This window comes from Aspergillus sydowii (genome assembly GCF_001890705.1).
Source record: "Aspergillus sydowii CBS 593.65 unplaced genomic scaffold ASPSYscaffold_7, whole genome shotgun sequence".
Classification (NCBI taxonomy): Eukaryota; Fungi; Ascomycota; class Eurotiomycetes; order Eurotiales; family Aspergillaceae; genus Aspergillus; species Aspergillus sydowii.
The window spans coordinates 19,962-39,926 of NW_024467865.1; the positions used below are offsets into that span (position 1 = coordinate 19,962).

Sequence of the window (19,965 nt, forward strand, 5' to 3'; positions counted from 1 at the left end):
CGACAGGGTAGTAGTAGTTTGCTGGAGCAAGTACCATGGTACTCGGCCGCGGGAGTCAAACATCGACGCCAGTAATGCTTGGATGATCATCTGGCGCATGTGTTGCATGTCATGCAGCAACTGTGTACAGGTTGTATTAATACTATTTAACTTATTCTAGAATGAAACATAATCACAGTTAGCTGTAAAGTTTTCTTAAAAAAAAATCGCGGAATAGTGGATCACTGGGCATATTTTCGACAATGGCGGCCATATTGGAGGAATGACAACATGCATGGGGCGGTGGATTGAACATGTATACTCCATGGTGGCTGGATGTTTGTCGGCTTTTCTCTTCTGTGGCTTTTTATTGTCTCATCGAGTATACTGGAGTCCGCTGGACCTACCTACTCCTTACATCTCAGATGCAACCATCTGCAGTGATACCTCAGCACGCCGACTTCATTGGGTCGGTGCTAATATTCTATTCAAAGGATGACAACTGGGCACACTTATCAACAAATGTGTTTTGCTGTTGCTTCCCCCTTACAGTGCCCTTTGGGTTGGGGTCGCGATTGTTCGGATTAACGCTCAGCAGTAACCAGGAGGCCTAATACCCCAGCAGCCAATGGTAGCATGCTACGTACGCCCGCCAAAGGACCCCAGGAATCTAGAATGCCCTCAGTAGCCATCTGTTCAGACAAGCCACATTTGTGATTGTTTGGAGATGGAGTAAGAGAGCCTAGCACGTCATTTTTTGCAGCACGGGTTGCGCACCCCTGGTTAACTGGACGCATAAAAACGAGCGTAAAGGGAATAATCCCCACAATCAACCGTCTTTAGCTTTGGATTGGAGCAGTGCTGGCACGGTGACAAATGCTTGGGCAGACGTCTTTCCTGCAGATGCCGTCAGTGAATGAAATTGGAATTTTTGGCAGGACTCCAAGACCTTTTATTCAGGTACTTGCCTGATCGCCATAGAGTGCCACTGGTTGCGGCTATCTTGATTAAGTTCTGGCCAGTGATCATTGTAGGGATCAAATAGGTTCGGGCAGCAGGATGGGGTCTTCGAGGACATGGATGGCGAATGAGAACGTCTCCTTTGAATATGGACAACGCTAGGACACTTAAATAAAAAAGCAATCATTCCTGCGTTTGAGTTCACTGAGCAGTTCGTGCCTGCTGATCCACGATTTGCGCCCTAGTTTTCTGAAAGCTGAAACTCAGCTATTACACCCAATTACGGATGGGTCATCTTCCAGCAAGGGGTTGACATTCTCGCCAGGTAAACCTGATTTCATAAACCAAACATCCGCCCACTTTCGGGTCTTTTCAGCAAGGAGCGAGCAGCGAGCAGCGACAGCGACTGTGGCGATACTCGTGACACCGCTGTTCTGAGTGATCCGTGACCAGTCACCACAGTTGTGGTGATCCACCGGTCAATCTAACGATATAAACCACCACCATCAATACATTACCGTACACGCAACGTTTCTTCTTCCACTGCGTGCATTTGCCCGAGTTGGGTGGATGTCTCTGGTAGATCGATGGATCGATTGTGACTGCTCTTGAGCTACTCCAGTACGCTTGTCAGATTGTTTTCCCCTTCCGGCCCCAACCCCAAAACTTCTTGCCTAGACTCAATTCATTATTTGACTTTAATACTGCGTGCTCTTTATAATCATCCGCATTCCTCACTTGCAGCACACCATTGTCCGGACAGGACACCTGAAGGAGAAGGGAAGCTCCACACCATGGATCAATACGCTCATATCGTCGCTCTCGCGGATTACCTGTGTCCTCAAACCAGGTCACTGCCCGAGCTTCCCCAAGTAGAGGTATTGACGCCAAGAGTGTTGCGCGTGTTAGGAGGTAACCCAGGGCAGGTGAGTTCAGCAAGAGTTTCTACACTCCCCCCCTGGCAGGGACAAAATATGCTTACACATTGTGCAGATGCAACTCCAGGGCACCAACACATACATAGTTGGCACGGGCCCAGAGAGGCTACTGATCGACACTGGGCAAGGCAACGCACGCTGGGCGGAATCAATCGGGTCTTTGACTGAAAAACATGGGTTCAAGATATGCAGCGTACTGTTGACGCATTGGCATCTTGACCATACCGAAGGGGTGCCAGATCTGCTGAAGATTAATCCCGACTTGGCTGGTGCAATCTATAAACACGACCCAGACCCCAGTCAGCGGCCCATTGCAGATGGACAGATATTTTCCATTGAAGGCGCTACTTTAAGCGCTGTTTTTACGCCTGGCCACACCGCCGATCATACGTGCTTTTTCCTGCAGGAGGAAGACGCTATATTCACTGGAGACACAGTCCTGGGACATGGGGCGACAGCCACAGAAGATCTGGCGGAGTATATGCGAAGCCTGTCCAAACTCAGTAGCCTGAAATGCCGCCGCGGATACCCGGGACATGGGGCAGTTATCCCCAACTTGGCTCAAAGGCTCCAGCAAGAGATTAGTGTGAAACTGCGTCGTGAGCAACACCTTCTACGGGCTTTGGAAGATTCTCGGCTGCACAAAGGTGGGGTTACACAAGCAGAGCTGACGGTGGCGGTGTACGGTCAGCTCCCATCGGATACCCCTACAACGCTCGTCGAGCGGTATGTCAATGAAATCCTGATGAAATTGGCGGCTGAGAAGCGGGTGGCTTTTACATTCCAGGGTGGGCAGAAGCATTGGTTTGTTCGCAGCCGGTAAGGGATACCCATTGTATCATGACATGTCCAACTCTATTTCCAAATAAAAAAAAAAAAAAAAAAGACTGCTTAAATTCGTATTGAAAATATGGTTCTAGTCTCACGTACGGTCCAGGGGACATATAAATGGAGAGCTACCTCTGTAAATTATCCCCATTGAAGGACCTGATCTTCAGAGAACGAAGCTGCCCATGTTGTGCAACATGTCTAACCAAAGCCCACTCAATCTATTCTACTTTTCTAACGAGCTTCCGCCAGACGAGCTGCATGATGTGTTTCGTCGACTTCGCAGCCGGAGCAAGACGCAGCGTCATCCCGTATTGCGCTCTTTTCTTTCACAGGCAACTCTGGTATTGCGAGAGGAGATTTCTCAATTGCCCGGGAGTTTACGATCCCAACTGCCTCCCTTGGGAAACGCACTAGATCTAGCAGATGTCCGGAATTTGCATAGGGGCCCCTTGGCAGGCCCTCTTGAAGGAGCCCTGCTCTGTCTGCTCCACATAGCATCCGTTATCGGGTAAGTGAACGTCGGGGGCGGGTTGAAAGAGTGAGCCTTTGCTAATTGGAGGTAGCTACCACGAGCGAGTCCCCGGCCAATTCCAGTTCTCAAAATCTACAACATGTTTTACCGGTCTCGGGATGGGCCTATTGGGTGCCGCCGCCATTTCCTCTTCTCCGACGCTGGCAGATCTGCCCAAGGTCGGTTCAGAGGCCTTGCGAATAGCTTGGCGCATGGGAGTGTTAGTGAACGACATCTCCCAGGGCATTGAACCTCAAGAGTTGGGAACTGAGCCCGAGAGCTGGGCTGCAGTTGTGATGGACATGGACGAAGACACAGTACGAAAAGAACTCGACGACTTTAACACATCTACAGTAAGCATTAGCCGATGATCGAACTCACCTAGTTGAAGTATTAACCCAGACCCAAGTGCAGCCCAATACCAAGTCAAATGTTCGTCAGTGCCGGTGGGACTGATACTGTCATAATCAGTGGACCTCCATCAAAGTGCCGCAAGATCTTCAGAGTCTCGAATACTCTCCGGTCTGCGCGGTATGCTCGGTTACCTGTCTATGGAGGCCTCTGTCACGCACCACATATCTACAACTCGACCCATGCCGACTCGATCATGAGCGCAACCACTCCCACAGTTGTTGATCAGACTTTGATCGACGCTGGCTCTGTACTTTCAACGGGGGATGGTGCACCGTTCCAAGCGACCAAGGTTGGGGATCTGTTTAGACTGGTCGTTCTCGAGCTTCTCACTGGCACGGTGCGCTGGAACCTGGCGATGGATGGTGCTATCGATTTTCTTAACATCCTTCCAGAGGAGTGTGATGTATATGCGCTCCGACCTTGCGGCGTAGCTATGGGCATGGTTTCCATGGCGAAAACCAAGGTCTCTGGGTGCCAGTTCAAACCGTGCGATCTCCTACAATGGGTATTCGAGGATGACGACACCGAAACGCCCCTCAGGAGGGAAGACTCAAAGATTGCAATCGTTGGAATGTCCTGCCGATTCCCTGATGGAGCAAATGATCTTGACTCGTTCTGGCAACTGTTGGAAGAAGGTCGTGATGTGCACCGAAAAGTACCAGCAGACAGGTATGACGTGCAGACTCACACCGACCCCACTGGGCAGGCCCAGAATACCAGTCTTACCCCCTTTGGCTGCTTTATTGATCAGCCAGGGCTATTTGATGCCGGGTTCTTTGACATGTCTCCAAGAGAGGCAGCACAGACGGACCCCATGCACCGGCTCGCCCTGGTGACCGCGTACGAGGCCCTCGAGCAATCCGGCTTTGTTGCGAACCGTACACAATCAACCGACCGACGACGCGTCAGCACGTTTTACGGACAAGCGTCCGATGACTATCGTGAGGCAAACGCTGGTCAGGTCGTGGACACATATTTTATTCCCGGAGGCTGCCGCGCTTTTGCTCCTGGCCGGATTAATTACTTCTTCAAATTCAGCGGGCCCAGCTTCAACTGTGACACAGCCTGCTCTGCTAGCTTGGCAACTATTCAGATTGCTTGCACGTCACTACTTCATGGAGACACTGACACGGTGGTCGCTGGAGGTCTAAACATCTTGACCAACAGTGACCCATTTGCGGGTCTCAGCCAGGGCCATTTCCTATCCAAAACGGGGGGTTGCAAGACCTTCGACTGCAATGCAGATGGGTATTGTCGCGCAGATGGGATAGGATCCATTATTTTGAAACGGCTCGACGATGCTCAACGCGACAATGACAACATATTGGGAGTCATTTGTGCCTCTGCGACGAACCACTCAGCGGACGCAATTTCAATAACGCATCCTCATGCCCCAACGCAGGAATATCTCTACCGTCACATTATGAGAGAGGCGGGAGTCCGCCCACAGGATGTTGACTTTGTTGAGATGCACGGCACCGGGACCCAAGCAGGCGACGCCACTGAGATAGAGTCGGTTACCGCCGTCTTTGCCAGCCCAAAACGGACACAGCCATTGTACATTGGATCAGTCAAATCCAATGTAGGTCATGGGGAGGCGGTAGCGGGGGTTACAGCGCTGATAAAAGTCCTCTTGGCCTTGCAACGAAGCGCTATACCGAAACACGTCGGCATCAAGACAGCTCTGAACCCCAAATTTCCTGATCTTGATCGCCTCAACATCCGAATCCCCACCGAGCAAGTACCATGGCCCCGTAGTACAGCCCGCAAACGCTATGCAATTGTCAATAACTTTAGTGCTGCTGGTGGCAATACTACTCTCCTAGTCGAAGAAGCTCCGCTGAGACCGGAGCCTAAAACGGATCCCCGAACTGCATTTACCGTGGCGATATCAGCGAAGAGCACCGTCTCATTGAAGGCAAACCTTCAAAACCTCCTAACGTACCTCGATTCCAACCCATCCGTTGATCTGGCGCACCTCTCATATACCACCACGGCCCGTCGCATGCATCACAACCACCGTATTGCTGTTCATGGCAGCTCCCGTGAGTTGATAATGCGGGAACTCCAGGAGTACCTCCCAGCTCTGGATACGCAACGGCCTATTCCCAAGACAGGCCCTCCTATTGCATTTATATTTTCTGGTCAGGGTAGCTTTTACACCGGTATTGCTCGCCAGTTGTATGACAGTCACCCCGGATTTCAAAAGCAGATCCTTCGGCTTAACGAGGTCTGCCTGAGCCACGGATTCCCTTCCTTTCTGGAGGCTATCACGGGTACTCCAGACGAGCCCCAATCTGAGCCTCGACCTATAGTGACCCATCTTACAATTGTATGCGTGGGTATTGCCCTTTCTTGGCTTTGGGGCAGCATTGGGATCAAACCAAGTGTAGTCGTTGGTGCCAGCATCGGCGAATTCGCTGCATTACATGCCGCCGGAGTCCTGTCTGCGAGTGATACCATTTACCTAGCAGGAAAGCGTGCTTTGCTTCTAGAGAGTCTCTGCACCGCGAGTTCTCACGGCATGCTGGCCGTCCGAGCGACTCTAGAACAGGTTCGTGGCGCCTTGGCTACTGAAAACTATGAAGTTGCGTGCGTCAACAGCGCGAGAGATATAACACTTGCTGGCCCTGTTGAAGACATAGCAAACGCGAAGTTAGCCCTCGAGGCACATGGGTATAAGTGTACCCAGGTTCTTGTACCTTACGCCTTCCATTCAGCTCACGTTGATCCTATCCTAGATCAGTATGAGCAGATCGCTGGTGGCGTCACATTCCAACCCCCTAGTGTTCCCTTGATATCGCCCTTGCTGGCAGACTGTGTGTTTGACGATAAGACTATCAATCCATCCTATATGCGACAAGCAACAAGGCAACCGGTGAATCTTTTCGACTCCCTTAACTCGGCCAGTGATACAGGTCTAGTAGACAAGAAGACTGTTTGGATTGAAATCGGTCCTCATGGGTCCTACAGCAACTTTGTTCGCAGTGCAATGCCAGATGGCACGCTAACGATTGCAAGTTTGAAACGCGACGAAGATAATTGGCGTACATTCGCTCGTGGTATGGCTCAGCTGTACAACGTTGGGCTAAATCTTGACTGGAATGCATGGAATGCCCCCTTCGAAATGGAATATCTGCGACTGTTGGATCTTCCCTCGTACCACTGGAACGCCAAGAACCACTGGATCCAGTACAATGGGGATTGGATGCTAGTGAAGGATAAGAATCCATCACCAAGTCGGCTGCAATTGGCCCCAACACCGTTGCATACTTCACTCATACATCATCTGGTGGAGGAATCAATTGGACAGGACAACGGGGAAGTTATCGTCCAGTCCAATATCTTGCACCCCGACTTCTTGGAGGCAATGTATGGTCATAAGATGAATGGATGTGCTGTGGCCACCTCGGTAAATTATCCCAAACCCATTGTTCAACCTGATTTGTTCGCTGACATTATACTCGCTCTGTTTCTTTTCACAGTCCATTCATGCCGACATCGCTTTCACTCTAGCAAAGTACCTTTATTCCCGTATCAAGCCTCATTCCAACATCTCCGCCACTAGTATCAACATCAAAAACCTGCAGGTTGAGCACGGTCTCGTTGCACGAAAGGATCGCTCCCTGCCTCAGTCGATTCAAATCCGTGCCAGAGCAGACCTTAAGGTTGACTCGGTCCAGATTTCCTGGTACGACGTAGACGAGCAGGGTCGGCGATCAGAGGACAGCTTTGTTACTGCAGTGGCGCAATATGGCAACCCTGACAACTGGCTACAGGAGTGGTACCCAATGACCCATTTAGTGCTTAGTCGAACCAACGATCTGCAGCGCATGGCGGATGAAGGCAAGGCCACAAGTTTGTCCCGAGACATGGTATATACGCTATTTAACAATCTCGTCGACTACGCGGATAAGTACCGGGGTATGCAAAGAGTGGTCTTGAACGGTATGGAAGCAATGGCCAACGTGACTCTCGACCCTGAACTATCGGGCACTTGGACCGTGGCCCCTCACTACATCGACAGTGTTGTGCATTTGGCCGGCTTCATTGTCAATGGCGGGAATGCCCTCGATCCACGACGAAACTTCTATGTCACTCCCGGTTGGAAATCGATGCGCTTCGCCCGCCCGTTGGTTCCCGGCAGCCAGTTCATGTGCTATGTGCACATGCTCCCAGTCCATGGACAGCCGGGGTTCTATGCGGGTGACGTTTACATCCTCCAGGACGGCGACATTGTCGGCCTGGTAGGTGGTATGACCTTCCGCACATTTCCCCGGATCCTTCTCAATGAGTTCTTCAGCCCACCGGATACAAAGAAGAAGGCTCAAACTACCGTCCAAACAAGTACAACTGCGGCAAGAGATGCGACGATAACTCCCACCTCCCAGATATCTACCTCAATACCCAGATCAGACGACGAGCAGGCTCAAATTACACCCACCACAGATGATAGCGGCTCCATTATCTCCCCGTCAAAATCTACCCCTGAGTCCTCTGCAGTGGAAAGTCCACTCATCCAGGAAGCGATGGAGCTGATCGCCCAGGAAACAGAAGTTGACCTCCACGAGCTATCGGATGGGACGGAGTTTTCTTCAATTGGAGTTGACTCGCTACTCTCGCTTGTCCTGTCACAGAGGTTCAACGTAGTACTCAACTTGAATCTGCCCAGTTCTGTCTTCCTGGATTCGCCTACCATTGGTGACTTCAAGACTCGGTTACTAGGTCAATGTTGACGATGATACATGTCTACTTTTTCTTTCTTTCTTTCTTTCTTTCTTTCTTTCTTTCTTTTTTTTCTTGTTCTTCTGTACTGCGCGGGGTGATATATATATTCCCCCGGCAAAATACCGTGGAACGACGAAAAACTCAAGTTCTCCAACACTTTTTCCATTAACAAGACTGATGTTACAAGCAGTAATGAATGTGATGAATATCTCTCAATATTTCATTGACGATTTGGGTATATAAGATAATTAGTAGGCCAGGCCCGGACATGCACGTGTATCTTTTGTTCCCAAAAGTTCGTTGATAAGCTGTACCGTCGCTGATCAGCTGATGCCCGGTCCCATGTTGAGCAATGACCGCCAAGAATTGGGTACCTTTCGGACCAGTAAACTATTATGTACATTACTAAACCCTATTGATCATTATCTGCCTGCCTAACTAGGCTAGATTATTATATATTCAAAGGGATATTAGAATCTCCTAAATTGCCTATATCTAGATCTCATATGTATATCTATCTGAATATGATTATTTTTATCTCTCGAAGGAATTATTGAAGTTACGGTGGTGATTAGTCATCTCTAATAGTGTCCGCCTCCAAGCATTCATCATACCCTTCCCTTGTATACTACGAGGAGTGTCGTTATATCATTCCACCTCCCGGCTCCCTCCAGAGCTCCTCGCCCGGGTAATCTCCAACCTAGGCCCCAACCTAGTCCAATATGCAATCGTGAGCCGGGAGTGGCAGGCCACGATCGAGCGGCAAACGTTTGCACACGTCAAGCTGGATACCCCTGAGCGACTCGCGCAATTCCACGAGCTCGTCGCTCAGAATAAGCGGCGAAGGTCGTGCGTTCGCACGGTCGAGGTCGCCGTGCGACTAGAGGCGTACTCCGTTGAAGCGCGCGCACGCTTCGAGACGATTGAGGAGCAAGCGCGAAATAATGAAATTTTCGTCCACTGGCTCCGCACCATCCTGGGAAGCCTGGCGCTATGGTCCGATACGGATCGAGCGGATGTCGAGCTCTGGATTGAGGCGCAGTCGCCGAGTGATGTTGCCGACCGGCAGAGGAAGAAAGATGCCCGCATGGATCCGGAAGCGGATATCCTACATCGCAGATTCGAGCACTCCTACCTGCACATCTCGCAAAGCGCGCTGGCGGATCTGGCGCCCATTAATGCTGTTGGAACCCTTCTTATGAGACGGCAGCAGCGGCTGATCAGTCCCGCGTCTTGCTCGTATTTGGCGGCGAAGCTGCCGCGGTTGCAGAAGATGCAGCTGAAGCTCAGTGATGATGAGAAGCGAGATCCCCAGTTACGCAAGCGCAATCGAGAAGGCAAGCCCCTGAATCCTGAACTATTCCATAACCTACGCAATCTCCTATTCTAACTATTCGCTGGAAAAAATGGTATTGGGGGAGGAGCAGAATTCAGCAACTCGTTCCATCTCTGGCCAACGTCGGTGCGGCAATTGTGGCTCGAGTTTCCTCGCTTCGCACCTCAGAACGAAAGAGTCGTGCCCGAACATATCCTGGATGGCGCGAATTTCGATTTGTTCAGTGTCCGCCTGCGGGACCTCTCACAGCAAATCACCACGATTTACCTCAGAGGTATGGTAGGCCGAGAACTATTTTGGCCTCTTAAGGCCGCCGGGGACAGCGAGACCAGTCTGCCGTACTGGCCATATCTAACTAATTACACCATATTTCTCAGCGGAACCACACCAGCGGGGGAATGGTTCTTCGAAGAAGATCCGAATGACGAGGACAACGAGCCCTACGAGCCTACGAACTCCTGGCAACGTTTGTCAGAACGACTCTGGCCGGCCGTCGAGGACCGAGACCGCTTCATGTTTCGGAAGAAGGCAACACCCGCCCTTCTTAGGGATATTTACGTCTCTGCCGGGCGTGCTGCGCAAAGGATGCCCCGGCTGCAGCACATGGAGATAAAGTGCTTCTCCAACCGCGCGCTGCACGAGTTTGGTTATATCGTTGATGGCCACTCTGCGTCGGCCACCTGGACTGATAGCATTAAGGCGGAGCTAGAGGAAGAAGTTTTCCGCGTTTGGAGGGATGCTGTGTTTCAACACACCGGAGTTAAGAATGCCATACAGTTTAGGTGGAAGATTCTGCATACTGTAGAGCTAATTAGATAAACTAAAGATGCATGTATATAGAAAGAGGTGTTTACGTAGGGAGAGACTAATACAATACACTTCCTGCAACCAGAAGCTGTGTTTTAAAATATATAATTATTAGCTTAATGGCACACGTTGATAGGATAGGGAAACTTTGAGACGTACTTTTCATAATTGGTATTGAGAACAGGGTTCCACGTGTCTATTGTCTTTCGGTCAGGTCTCACAGCCGGGAGATACAGAACTTTAGGTACTGATGGAGCTGTATAGGATTGACTTATAGAGTTAGGCAAGCGTGATACCGTAGCGAACCGCGAAAGTCTCACACCCATCACCAAGATTGGTAACGGCATATGCATATTATGTGGGATTTCAGCCGAAACAATTTGGTTGCCAGGATTGTATTGAATGTCAACAGGTCCTGCTTTGGTTATGACAGTCTGTGACTTCATGCCCTCTCCCTCTGGTGTTCCAGAGGCGGGCAGATCCACCAGCAGTCCTCGAAAGAGAACATGTCCGAGACCGATAACTGGATGGCCTGCGAAATGCATCTCGTTCACGGGCGTGAATATCTCGAGCTTGGGGGGTTGGCTTGGGTTGTCATAGTGAAGGAAAACGGTTTCAGAGAAATTGAATTCCCTCGCAATTAACTGTTTCTGCTTTGTGGACAGACGGTCTTCATTGATCTTAATGGCGGCCAACTGATTACCAGAGAATCCTTTGGCTGTGAAGACGTCGAGGGTAACTACCAATTAATCAGCTTTCCAGTTCTAGTTAGTCTTCCCAACGTAGTCATCAACATACTAAAGGGTGCAGCTTCTCGAGGCAGGTTGAAGATGCAGGGCTGGGTATCGTTCGTTATGCAAAAAAAGAAGGGGAAGGGTTACTAGTAGTGGCTTAAAAAGTGGTGCTATTGATGACTACGAAGCATGTCCGACGATAGCCGACCCGACATCGCTACGAGAATGGTAAAAGAATTGGATCTAATTTTTAACTGACCATTCAAGAGTAGAGGAACGTTCGATGCTCGACCAGGTGTCCACCAGTGACAAACGGCATGGCAGACCCGCGAGCAAGCCCACATCGCCCTCTCATCCGCCACCCATACCCACCACACCGCATCAACGTTTTCGGTACGATATGCTTGCGATGCCTGTTAACATACGTCATAGCCCACTGGTTAACCCGCCAGAATATTTGATAAACTAGACCAATACAGTACTCTAGCTGATAATCCCGTGGTTCTGGCGAGGGTAATGGAGCTTAACCCCTATCCTGCTGTAGGTGCTCGCAGGGCCGGCAAGCAAGATTACTGCGGCGTCGGCGATTAGACATGGAAAGCACGTTCTGTTCGTTTACGCTGAATGGGTCACCTCGCCTAAACGGATCAATGCATTCTATAGAAGTCGAAGTAGATAGTAACCGTCCAATGTAACCTTTCCATTAAAGAGAACAGTGGTGGTGAAAGTTTTAGCGTATACACGAAACACTAGGACAAATACTAGGTATACCAGTTCAACTTAACCTAGGAACAAAAAGAGTGCACCCATCAGCAGCCTAGAGGCACTAGTAATCAACACCACGTTCACTGGCTGTAGCACCCTCGAGTACCAATCCGTACCTTTCCTGTTCGCAAGAAGGTCTATTGGAAATGAAACAAGCACAGTAGCATAAAGCGCAATAGGAGGGATAAGGCACCCTAGTCCCAAGTAAATTAGAGCCCACACCGGCGTTGCATTAAGCCCATAGAATAAGGCAAACCCTAGTAATCCGAGTTCACAGACCATAATATATACAGTCCCCGCTCCCATTGCAGTGGTATAGCGGTAGAAGTTCTGGTTTGGATTGAGCATCGGGCGGTTGACCACTGGAGAAGTGTTGCGTTTCCCAATCATTACGGGTGCGATGTTGGATATGCTATTGGTTGGACCTATATCCGCGTTTGACGAAACACCGGCCTGATCATCTATCAAAGCAAGAGGATCATGGATATCTCATTGAGTGACAATAGATGTAGCATGGGAAATAAAACTCTGAGATTTCACTTACCAGGGTAAAAAGACTCAAGTATGTTGACAAGAGGAAGGGCGAGAAGAATAATAGGCATGACCTGCCCAAAGCTCCATTTATTAGAGCTCGCTCCTTCAAAGAGGTCCATAAAATCGGGATCCGGGTATAAAACATTTAACGCCCCTAGCGAGCTCCACAAGCCAATGAGGAAACCGGCAAGTAGCCAATATACCTGATATATATTAATATGTATACTTGCTATAACATAGAAACTCACTTCGAAGAACATGGAGGAGAAATGGTCGGCAATGAGGCGCAATGATAGGAATGATGCCAATGCCGGATAGTATATAATATTCCCTGTAAGACGCCGCAGCCCTCTCGGGCGTGCCTTCCACCGATATAACACCCACAGGGGCCGACGCAAGCATTGGCTCGTAAATTCTCTCATCTTCACCATCATGTCAGACAGAGGCTTATGAAGCTTGATGACTCGGATTATAAATCCCAGCCCAGCCAGTAAAACCAGTACGACCATTGGCACAAGTGCCTCAGAAGGGTATGCCGGGTGACGCGTGGAAAACCAGCAGATGGCATAGTCGTTTGGCTGCGGACTACTGTTATCGGGGTAGGCAGACCAGTCCATAGCAAAAACCCAGGCATACCGTCCAGTGGGATCCATGGCAGTAACCAACATAATGATAAGCAACAGCATAAGGGCAAGTCTCCACTGGCGTTGAGCCTTTTGATTGTGGAGATAGTTTCTCAAAAAAGTCAGGCATGAAAGATGCGTGAGACTTGAGAACCACGCCAGACGACCGATTATTAACCAGTGGTAGGTAGAAATGCCACAGCGAAGCTGGGAATAGCCACTGATGAGTATCGCAATACCAGTCGCGAGTTGGAGATCGCTCATTCCAAGGATGCACTGACACTATCAGATTCTGCTTCAACTTGCCAAGAAACATAACTGACCCTTGTTAGTGCTGTATTGGGATAGACCCAACGTGAAGGGTTTGAGCTCTTGACTTTATAAGACGCTCTAAACAGCCCCCTGATGTACCGGAGAATCATAACATCAACAGGGTTTGGTTGAAAGGGCACTGCACCACGAGATCCAGCATTGCTCTCGTCACGAAATGGGTCCAAGTCGGGTTGGTAGGCGAGGAAATAGTGAACAAAAATCACAATGACAGCTATCGCAGCTGCTGCAACATATCCAACAACGACCTGGGATTTTGTTGAGTAAGATGAAGACATAAGGGATGCGGAGGCTCACCCCAGTACCGGTGATATCAGAGTCGACTTCAATTTTGTCGGGCAGCCGCGAACAGTCATAACTACAGTTTCCGGCCATTCTGCATGATACAACTGAAAATGGGGACGCCAGTCTGGCGGAGAGCCTCCTTCTTAAGCCTGAGAGGGTGGCTCGCGAGGCTGAAGCCTTGTCCGAGCCGCGTGGTGTTATATACGAGGCCCGAGCGACGATCAGCAAGGCGCAAGCAGCACTAATTCGTCTGTATCAATTACTTTATTGGCTAATTAACGTTGAACCCTGACGACCTGTAACAGCTGTGCCATGAATGGCGTCAGCGGGCGCTTGTCTTACGAATCACTCCATCCAATAATCGTATGAGAATGAATCGAGTGTCGCATTGACGGGTTTTTCACAGGGGCTGCAGCGATTACTGTCTCGGTGGATATAATAAAGCCACAGGATGCCCTGATCCGCAGCAGAGATTATTCTGGTACGGTTGGCGATCTGGCACCACTGATTTCTGTAGGCACGGTGGACAGCCCCTCGTCCTGCTCGTACTCAGCGGCGTGCTCTGCGTGACCTTTATGGGCGTCCAGTATTGGAAGCAGGATGAGGGCACAGTCCCTCCCCGACTTGTGAAGCAGCGCAACCTGGTTCTCCCTCTTCCACGGCGCGGGCTTGACGGTCCTGCTCTACTATCTCCCCATCTGGTTCCAGGCAGTCAAGAACGTCAGTGCCGTGGACTCTGGAATCAGATTGCTGCCTCTTCTGGGTTAACTCAAATCCATGCCATCTCCGGAATGCCCCAAAGTGTGTCCCAGCGTGACTCTGTCAATATTGCCGCCGGTATACGTCGCGTAGCAACTTTCACCACCGCAAAAGATCGTTCCTGTGAGGGCAACACCTGCCAGGAGTGTGCTTGTAAGATCGGTGCATGGGCGGACAAATTCGCGTACAAGGTACTTGTCGCCCTCATGGCCAGGGCGCCCGAGTCCAGCTCGCAAGAGTGGATGTTGGAGAATGACCTAGTGATTTGCCCGACACTGTGGCCGGTCTCCGTCATCAGCATCCTCAGTGGTTTTGACCTCGTCGCGAATGCTGAATTCGAGCCAGGGGCCATGGGGGAACGCGACGTCGTCGACTGCTAGAGGGCATTAGACACCGCAGAATATGCTGGATAGTATTAGTAAAATAACGCAGTTGTTTTAATTTCCATAAAGTTGGTAGACCTGGGTTGAAAGATGCCACTGTATGTGTATAAGGGCCGGCTTTACCAGTGCAATACTGAGTACAGCTTATATCAAGCGAATAGTGTAACCGTGATGAAACAGCTTGACCTTTGGTTTAAAATAGACAAGTTTAGAATTTGGGTTGTTGATGTATAGGATTTGGCGGATGATATTGAGGAACAGTAGACTTGCACTACTTTTAACCAAATTACTAGAGCGTCCTTAAACCCGTAAAGCTTGTCAAGTACAAAGTATATCCCAGTAAAGTAAAAGAATATAATGACAGAGTAATGCAGGAAGAAACAGCGAGGTACCACCTGCCACACGTAATACGTCGGGCCTCCGCATTCAAAGTCGACAACGTGCTGGAGTGGTAGGAAGCTACATCATGCATATACCAATCACGAGCGACAGTCCGAGAACAACGCTTAGATCCCGCCAGGCGCGAAGAGATGAGCCCTCGTTCATTGTGGTCGGAGGTGAAGTGCTGGTAGAGCTCTGACTGGTTGTGGTAGGGCTTTCAGACGACGCTGACGTTGTTGTCTCGGTTGGCTTCCCAAAAACTCCACCGTTGACAGCAGATGGCGTTGTACCAGCAGCAGCACTGGATGCTGCTGATTTGAATGCGTCTAGTGTATCGGAGCCAGAGGACCTAATAATCAAAATCAGTGACGGAGGTCTAGGCATCGAGAAAGTGCCAGCTCACGGTGGGTTAACGACTCCAACCATACCGGCCTGGCAGTGTCCGATCTGCGCAATGTAGAACCAGAATGGGTTAGTATCATTAATAGTCACGGTGAAGATGTCTTGCTGTATGATAGCAAAGTATATTAGCAGCCAGCTCGCCGTAAATGGCCTGAAGACTCACGGATCCATCGCTGGTTCCCAGCATGAAACCACTGAAAACGCTGGAATCATTTAGAGGCTGGCAGGGGCTTGAAAATGCAGCCTGAACTACTGAATGATCACCGGGGTAGAAATGAAACTCGACTTTGTCTCCGGCAGCAGCAGTGACTGTGTCGGGGTTGTACGTGAAGCCATCCTCACCGACGTCGACAGTGTGTACAGCACCTGAAGACGAGGTCGGCGTTGGACTTGCGCTTGTATCCATTGTAGTTTCTGTGGAACTACTTGGACCATTCCCGTACTGGGCGTGGATAAGAGGGAGACAGAATAGTATGAAACAGAGATCCCGTATAGACAGCATTGTGTATGTTAGACTGCAGTGGTGGATTAACGTAGGAAATGGAGGCCTACATAGACCATTTCTTGACAGACTAGGGCCTCTTATAAGACATGCCCAACACTGCCTGAGAAGATGATTCATGGTTAGAGTTCGATGTACTCTGGTAGCCATGGGGTGGCCACGTGGCGGCCATGTGATGGTCTGGACCATGGAAGAACAGAGGCCATATCCCGGTATTCGTTGTCTAATCATTGGATACGTAGTCCTAGTCTTACTCACGGAATCTGGAAGCATGTAATCCGAGGGTTTCTGGGGAATATTTGTCAATACCACGTGGCGGGGGCGTTTATTTCCCAACCACGGAAGATGGTCCTGTTTTGTAGTCCCGATTGACAGATAATGCCGGGCATTCGTTTCCAAAATATAATCACGGAAACATGTTAACCTTCTCTGTCGGGGCGAACCAGTGGTTTGAGGTGGTTTGACTTTCTAGAGTTCGATGCGAATGCCCATTCGATGTGTCCATGGATTACAAGACTTGTCTGTCAGTGGCATGACCCGCATGGAAACGCGCCCCGTCTGCCTGCAGAACCCAATCCGGCTCGCCCCATTTGACTCCATTCTTAGGTAGCTCTTAGCGGCATTTTGGCATAAACCATACTTCTAGACTCTGGGGTATTGTCGGTTTGGGCGAGACGCAGGAAGTGGTCTCGATCTGCTAGCAGGACTGGAATGAATCATCGGAGCTGGTGGAAGACCTATAACTAATGCTCCTGACCAAACCTTTAACGGTTCTTTCTGTATTGCCTCCGTCCTTCCTTACTCTACTATCCAGCTTGCAATGACGAACATACTTTACTTCAGCGTCTGGTTCCTTCTGCAGCTCAGCAATGCGCTTGCCCAAGTCGAGGTTCTCACTCCGCCAGGGCAAAGCGAAATCAGCTACAGCGTTAATATCCCTCAATCCACGGCCAACTCTGGATCGGGCCCTATTTTTATTCAAATCAAGTCTACAAAGCAGGTTGAATGGTTGGCACTTGGACAAGGCGCCGTGATGCAAGGGGCAAATATATTCATTGTATACGGCGCTGGAACCAACGTAACGGTCTCCCCACGTCTCGCGAAGCAGGAACACGTCGAGCCTCTCTACAACCCGCAAGCTCAGATATCAATTCTGGATGGAAGTGGCGTCCATGACGGTATACTGACGGCCAATATCCGGTGTGACAGTTGTGTCTCCTGGCCCGCAGGTCATGAAGATGTGACGAGCTTATCAAGCCCATGGATATGGGCTGTCAAAAACGGACAATTTCTTGATTCCGAAGACACGTCTCAGGAGCTTCCCATGCATGATTTTTATGGCACCGCAACTCTCAACTTGAAGCAGGCGACTGGTGGCAGCTCTGACAATCCATTTTTAGGGGACTCCGGCACGGCCACCACTGCACAGACTGGCTCAACCGTCGACAATCAATCAGTCTCGCGGAAAAGAATTGCCCATGCAGTCATCATGATAGTCTCCTTTGCTGTTCTATTGCCGCTGTTTGCTCTGGCAGTTCCGTCAACTCGAATAGTCGATATTCACGCCTGTTTACAACTTTTCACACTTGCATTGACAGTCGCGGGTCTTGGAATTGGTATCTCCATGGCCAAAGACCTACAGCTCATAGGCTTTTACCATCCGATCATTGGGATTATAACAGTCTCGTGCTTGATCCTCTTTCAGCCAGCCATGGGGCTCGCTCAGCATCTTTACTTTCGCCGCACCGGCAAGAAAAGCATCGCCAGCCACCTGCATAGGTGGCTTGGTCGTACTCTGATTACCCTTGGTATGATCAATGCGGGACTGGGATTCCGCCTGGCTGGCGTTGGTCTTTCTATTGCCCCTGTCGGTGCAGTTATTGCGTATTCAGTGGTTGCTGGCTTGGTCTGGATCAGCTATGCGTTGGTTGTCAGTTGGCTGTCTTGGAGAAAGCGTTCTTGAACTGCATGTCAGCCATTCCAGTTAAGGATTAAATAACATAACATGGTTGTCTTAATAGTTGCGCTGCCAAAATAGTGGTACAGATATCAGAACAAAATATTCGTTATGCCGCGGAGGTGGATGGTCATCATTACTTTCAGAAATATGAGTCGTGCATCATGGCGAACTACATGCTTATATTGTACAGGATCCTAAAACGGTTGGCGGGTCGCAATTGTAGAGCTCGGTAATCCTTAACCAGCGCTATGTAATTATTTAAGCTCTCCGCAGGATGCTGGCGGGATTTAGCAACTGTTTTAGCAATTACTAACCATATCAAGATGATACTCACAATTCCTGGCGCAATGTATCCAGGCAAAGCATGGTCGAGCCAGCAAGGGTCTCATCAGCACAAGAGAAGAGCAGACTATAGCAACATCCAGTTCCAGGACCGTCCATAGGGCTTCTTTGGAGCCGCTGGCTAAATCGTCCGTATTAGCGTCAATCCATCAACGGAGTCGCGCAACTCACACTCGGCGGTCTTTGAGAGGTAGTTGTGAAATGCAATCACACGCAAGAGGCTGAATACACAGACTCTAACATGAAGTCAGCCAGTGTATGACAATGGGGCTGTGAGGAGAGCATACAAACCCCCAAGACAGAACAGACCTGTGACCTGCAACTTTTGCTTGACGCCCATCCTCAGCCTCCATACAATGGAAATGGGCAGGAGTAGCAGTACTACATCTTCGAACAGTGACAATGAGCCGATGACCATATAGAAGGTCATCTGCCCGGGCATGCATGAGCCTCTGATGTAAGGTTCCCGCCAGAGTACTTCTGGCGGAGAGCATTGAAAGATGTTGCCAAAGAATGCAGTAATTCCCCAGCTAATGCTGAAGACAATAAGGACGGCAACCAAGGCCGGCCACCGTGGCACTCGACCTACCAGTTGGCGAAGGAGCATGATGATGGATAGTTTAACAAACACCTGCGAAACCGGCCAGAATGTCTGCGTCAACCAGAATAGCTATAATCCTCAGCATATATCTGTGGCGTCGATGCCTGCTTCCGGCAGGGAAATACCCACCAGTATCCTCCGACTGCCTGTGCTGGACCTCTCGCCCAAACTCCATACATCTTGCCCCTTTCCGCTGAATGCAGCTGCAGAGCCCACGTAAGCTTGGCCCGACCGTGCATCAGCAGCTATACCCACCGATAATAGTACACAAGCTCACGGCGTAGCAAAAGAGCAGGCCAAGACCCATAAAAAGGTCACCAACATCTAGCCTTTGCTGCGCAAGTCGCCGGCTAATCAGGCGTAACAGGTAAAACAGAGTGGCTACAACAATTCCAACAATAGGAACGACAACTAGCACCGTATTCCAGTGGTCAAGACCGGCCATTAAAGAAATCCAGTATTCACTAACGAGTGCAGTATGGAATGACAGGTTTCCGTCAGCACAAATAGTTCACAGCTCAGGACGTGAGTCAAGACAACGGCTCTCTGCTATGGAATCCAACTTGCATCGATATCAATATCACAGAGTCATCACCCTTGCTGTCATGAAACTCTATCCAAGTTGTCCCGCGGTGGTACCAATCATGCCGTTGTGGCAGTGTCCAGACACGCCCATAACCCCAGAATTTGGATCAGTGACGTCTACAGTGGTGGAATGCCATCCACGTGGTCATAATAATAGTTCCGGCATTACTTGAATGGTGGCCGTTTTTAAGAAGCAGCTGGATCCATGGAAAAATGTTTGTTACGATCGCCACAAGTAAACTACTGACCGTACAATGTAAGTTCATACTTTAGGA

At 49.8% G+C, this 19,965-nt stretch overlaps 8 protein-coding genes across 8 annotated transcripts; 5 read left to right on the forward strand and 3 right to left on the reverse strand.

The window, feature by feature from the left end:
- Positions 1–1,733: 1,733 nt before the first annotated feature.
- encB (metallo-beta-lactamase type thioesterase encB) lies at positions 1,734–2,700 on the forward strand (the record flags this gene model as incomplete). The annotated part of the gene is made up of 2 exons (XM_040844982.1): positions 1,734–1,865; positions 1,933–2,700. 2 exons carry the CDS (start codon positions 1,734–1,736, stop codon positions 2,698–2,700), a joined length of 900 nt encoding a protein of 299 aa, XP_040701081.1.
- A 95-nt stretch (positions 2,701–2,795) lies between these two features.
- On the forward strand, positions 2,796–8,475 carry encA (non-reducing polyketide synthase encA). The gene is made up of 4 exons (XM_040839817.1): positions 2,796–3,216; positions 3,272–3,572; positions 3,629–7,045; positions 7,119–8,475. Exons 1-4 carry the CDS (start codon positions 2,891–2,893, stop codon positions 8,367–8,369), a joined length of 5,295 nt encoding a protein of 1,764 aa, XP_040701082.1. The 5' UTR covers positions 2,796–2,890; the 3' UTR covers positions 8,370–8,475.
- A 1,498-nt stretch (positions 8,476–9,973) lies between these two features.
- Positions 9,974–10,516, forward strand: ASPSYDRAFT_32447 (uncharacterized protein; the record flags this gene model as incomplete). Its single annotated transcript, XM_040844983.1, has 1 exon — positions 9,974–10,516. One exon carries the CDS (start codon positions 9,974–9,976, stop codon positions 10,514–10,516), a length of 543 nt encoding a protein of 180 aa, XP_040701083.1.
- Positions 10,517–11,871: 1,355 nt separating this feature from the next.
- ASPSYDRAFT_69486 (uncharacterized protein) lies at positions 11,872–13,915 on the reverse strand. Its single transcript, XM_040850473.1, has 6 exons — positions 13,788–13,915; positions 13,484–13,738; positions 12,786–13,436; positions 12,548–12,740; positions 12,260–12,464; positions 11,872–12,197 (listed from the first exon to the last, which is right to left on the reverse strand). Exons 1-6 carry the CDS (start codon positions 13,863–13,865, stop codon positions 12,065–12,067), a joined length of 1,515 nt encoding a protein of 504 aa, XP_040701084.1. The 5' UTR covers positions 13,866–13,915; the 3' UTR covers positions 11,872–12,064.
- A 352-nt stretch (positions 13,916–14,267) lies between these two features.
- ASPSYDRAFT_69487 (uncharacterized protein) lies at positions 14,268–14,963 on the forward strand. Its single transcript, XM_040850474.1, has one exon. The coding sequence runs from the start codon at positions 14,351–14,353 to the stop codon at positions 14,912–14,914; it is 564 nt and encodes a 187-aa protein (XP_040701085.1). The 5' UTR covers positions 14,268–14,350; the 3' UTR covers positions 14,915–14,963.
- A 434-nt stretch (positions 14,964–15,397) lies between these two features.
- ASPSYDRAFT_179833 (cupredoxin domain-containing protein) lies at positions 15,398–16,650 on the reverse strand (the record flags this gene model as incomplete). Its single annotated transcript, XM_040843491.1, has 3 exons — positions 15,864–16,650; positions 15,702–15,805; positions 15,398–15,674 (listed from the first exon to the last, which is right to left on the reverse strand). Coding segments are annotated over exons 1-3 (993 nt in total), but the record flags the coding sequence as incomplete, so codon positions are not given.
- A 372-nt stretch (positions 16,651–17,022) lies between these two features.
- On the forward strand, positions 17,023–18,165 carry ASPSYDRAFT_204583 (cytochrome and DOMON domain-containing protein; the record flags this gene model as incomplete). Its single annotated transcript, XM_040843861.1, has 1 exon — positions 17,023–18,165. One exon carries the CDS (start codon positions 17,023–17,025, stop codon positions 18,163–18,165), a length of 1,143 nt encoding a protein of 380 aa, XP_040701087.1.
- A 296-nt stretch (positions 18,166–18,461) lies between these two features.
- ASPSYDRAFT_1179263 (uncharacterized protein) lies at positions 18,462–19,942 on the reverse strand (the record flags this gene model as incomplete). The annotated part of the gene is made up of 5 exons (XM_040840342.1): positions 19,361–19,942; positions 19,235–19,308; positions 18,792–19,174; positions 18,676–18,740; positions 18,462–18,625 (listed from the first exon to the last, which is right to left on the reverse strand). Exons 1-5 carry the CDS (start codon positions 19,548–19,550, stop codon positions 18,462–18,464), a joined length of 876 nt encoding a protein of 291 aa, XP_040701088.1. The 5' UTR covers positions 19,551–19,942.
- Positions 19,943–19,965: the final 23 nt, after the last annotated feature.

What these genes read in the sequence shown, in the direction of transcription:
- encA (XM_040839817.1), top strand. Translation starts at nt 2,891, where the DNA reads ATGTTGTGCAACATGTCTAACCAAAGCCCACTCAATCTATTCTACTTT. An exon ending in ACGACTTTAACACATCTACA is followed by an intron (nt 3,573 to 3,628) that starts GTAAGCATTAGC and finishes CCCAGACCCAAG; the next exon opens with TGCAGCCCAATACCAAGTCA. An exon ending in GATGTGCTGTGGCCACCTCG is followed by an intron (nt 7,046 to 7,118) that starts GTAAATTATCCC and finishes TTCTTTTCACAG; the next exon opens with TCCATTCATGCCGACATCGC.
- ASPSYDRAFT_69487 (XM_040850474.1), top strand. Translation starts at nt 14,351, where the DNA reads ATGGGCGTCCAGTATTGGAAGCAGGATGAGGGCACAGTCCCTCCCCGA.
- ASPSYDRAFT_69486 (XM_040850473.1), bottom strand. Translation starts at nt 13,865, where the DNA reads ATGGCCGGAAACTGTAGTTATGACTGTTCGCGGCTGCCCGACAAAATT. An exon ending in CTGATATCACCGGTACTGGG is followed by an intron (nt 13,739 to 13,787) that starts GTGAGCCTCCGC and finishes ACAAAATCCCAG; the next exon opens with GTCGTTGTTGGATATGTTGC. An exon ending in TCTCCTCCATGTTCTTCGAA is followed by an intron (nt 12,741 to 12,785) that starts GTGAGTTTCTAT and finishes AATATATATCAG; the next exon opens with GTATATTGGCTACTTGCCGG.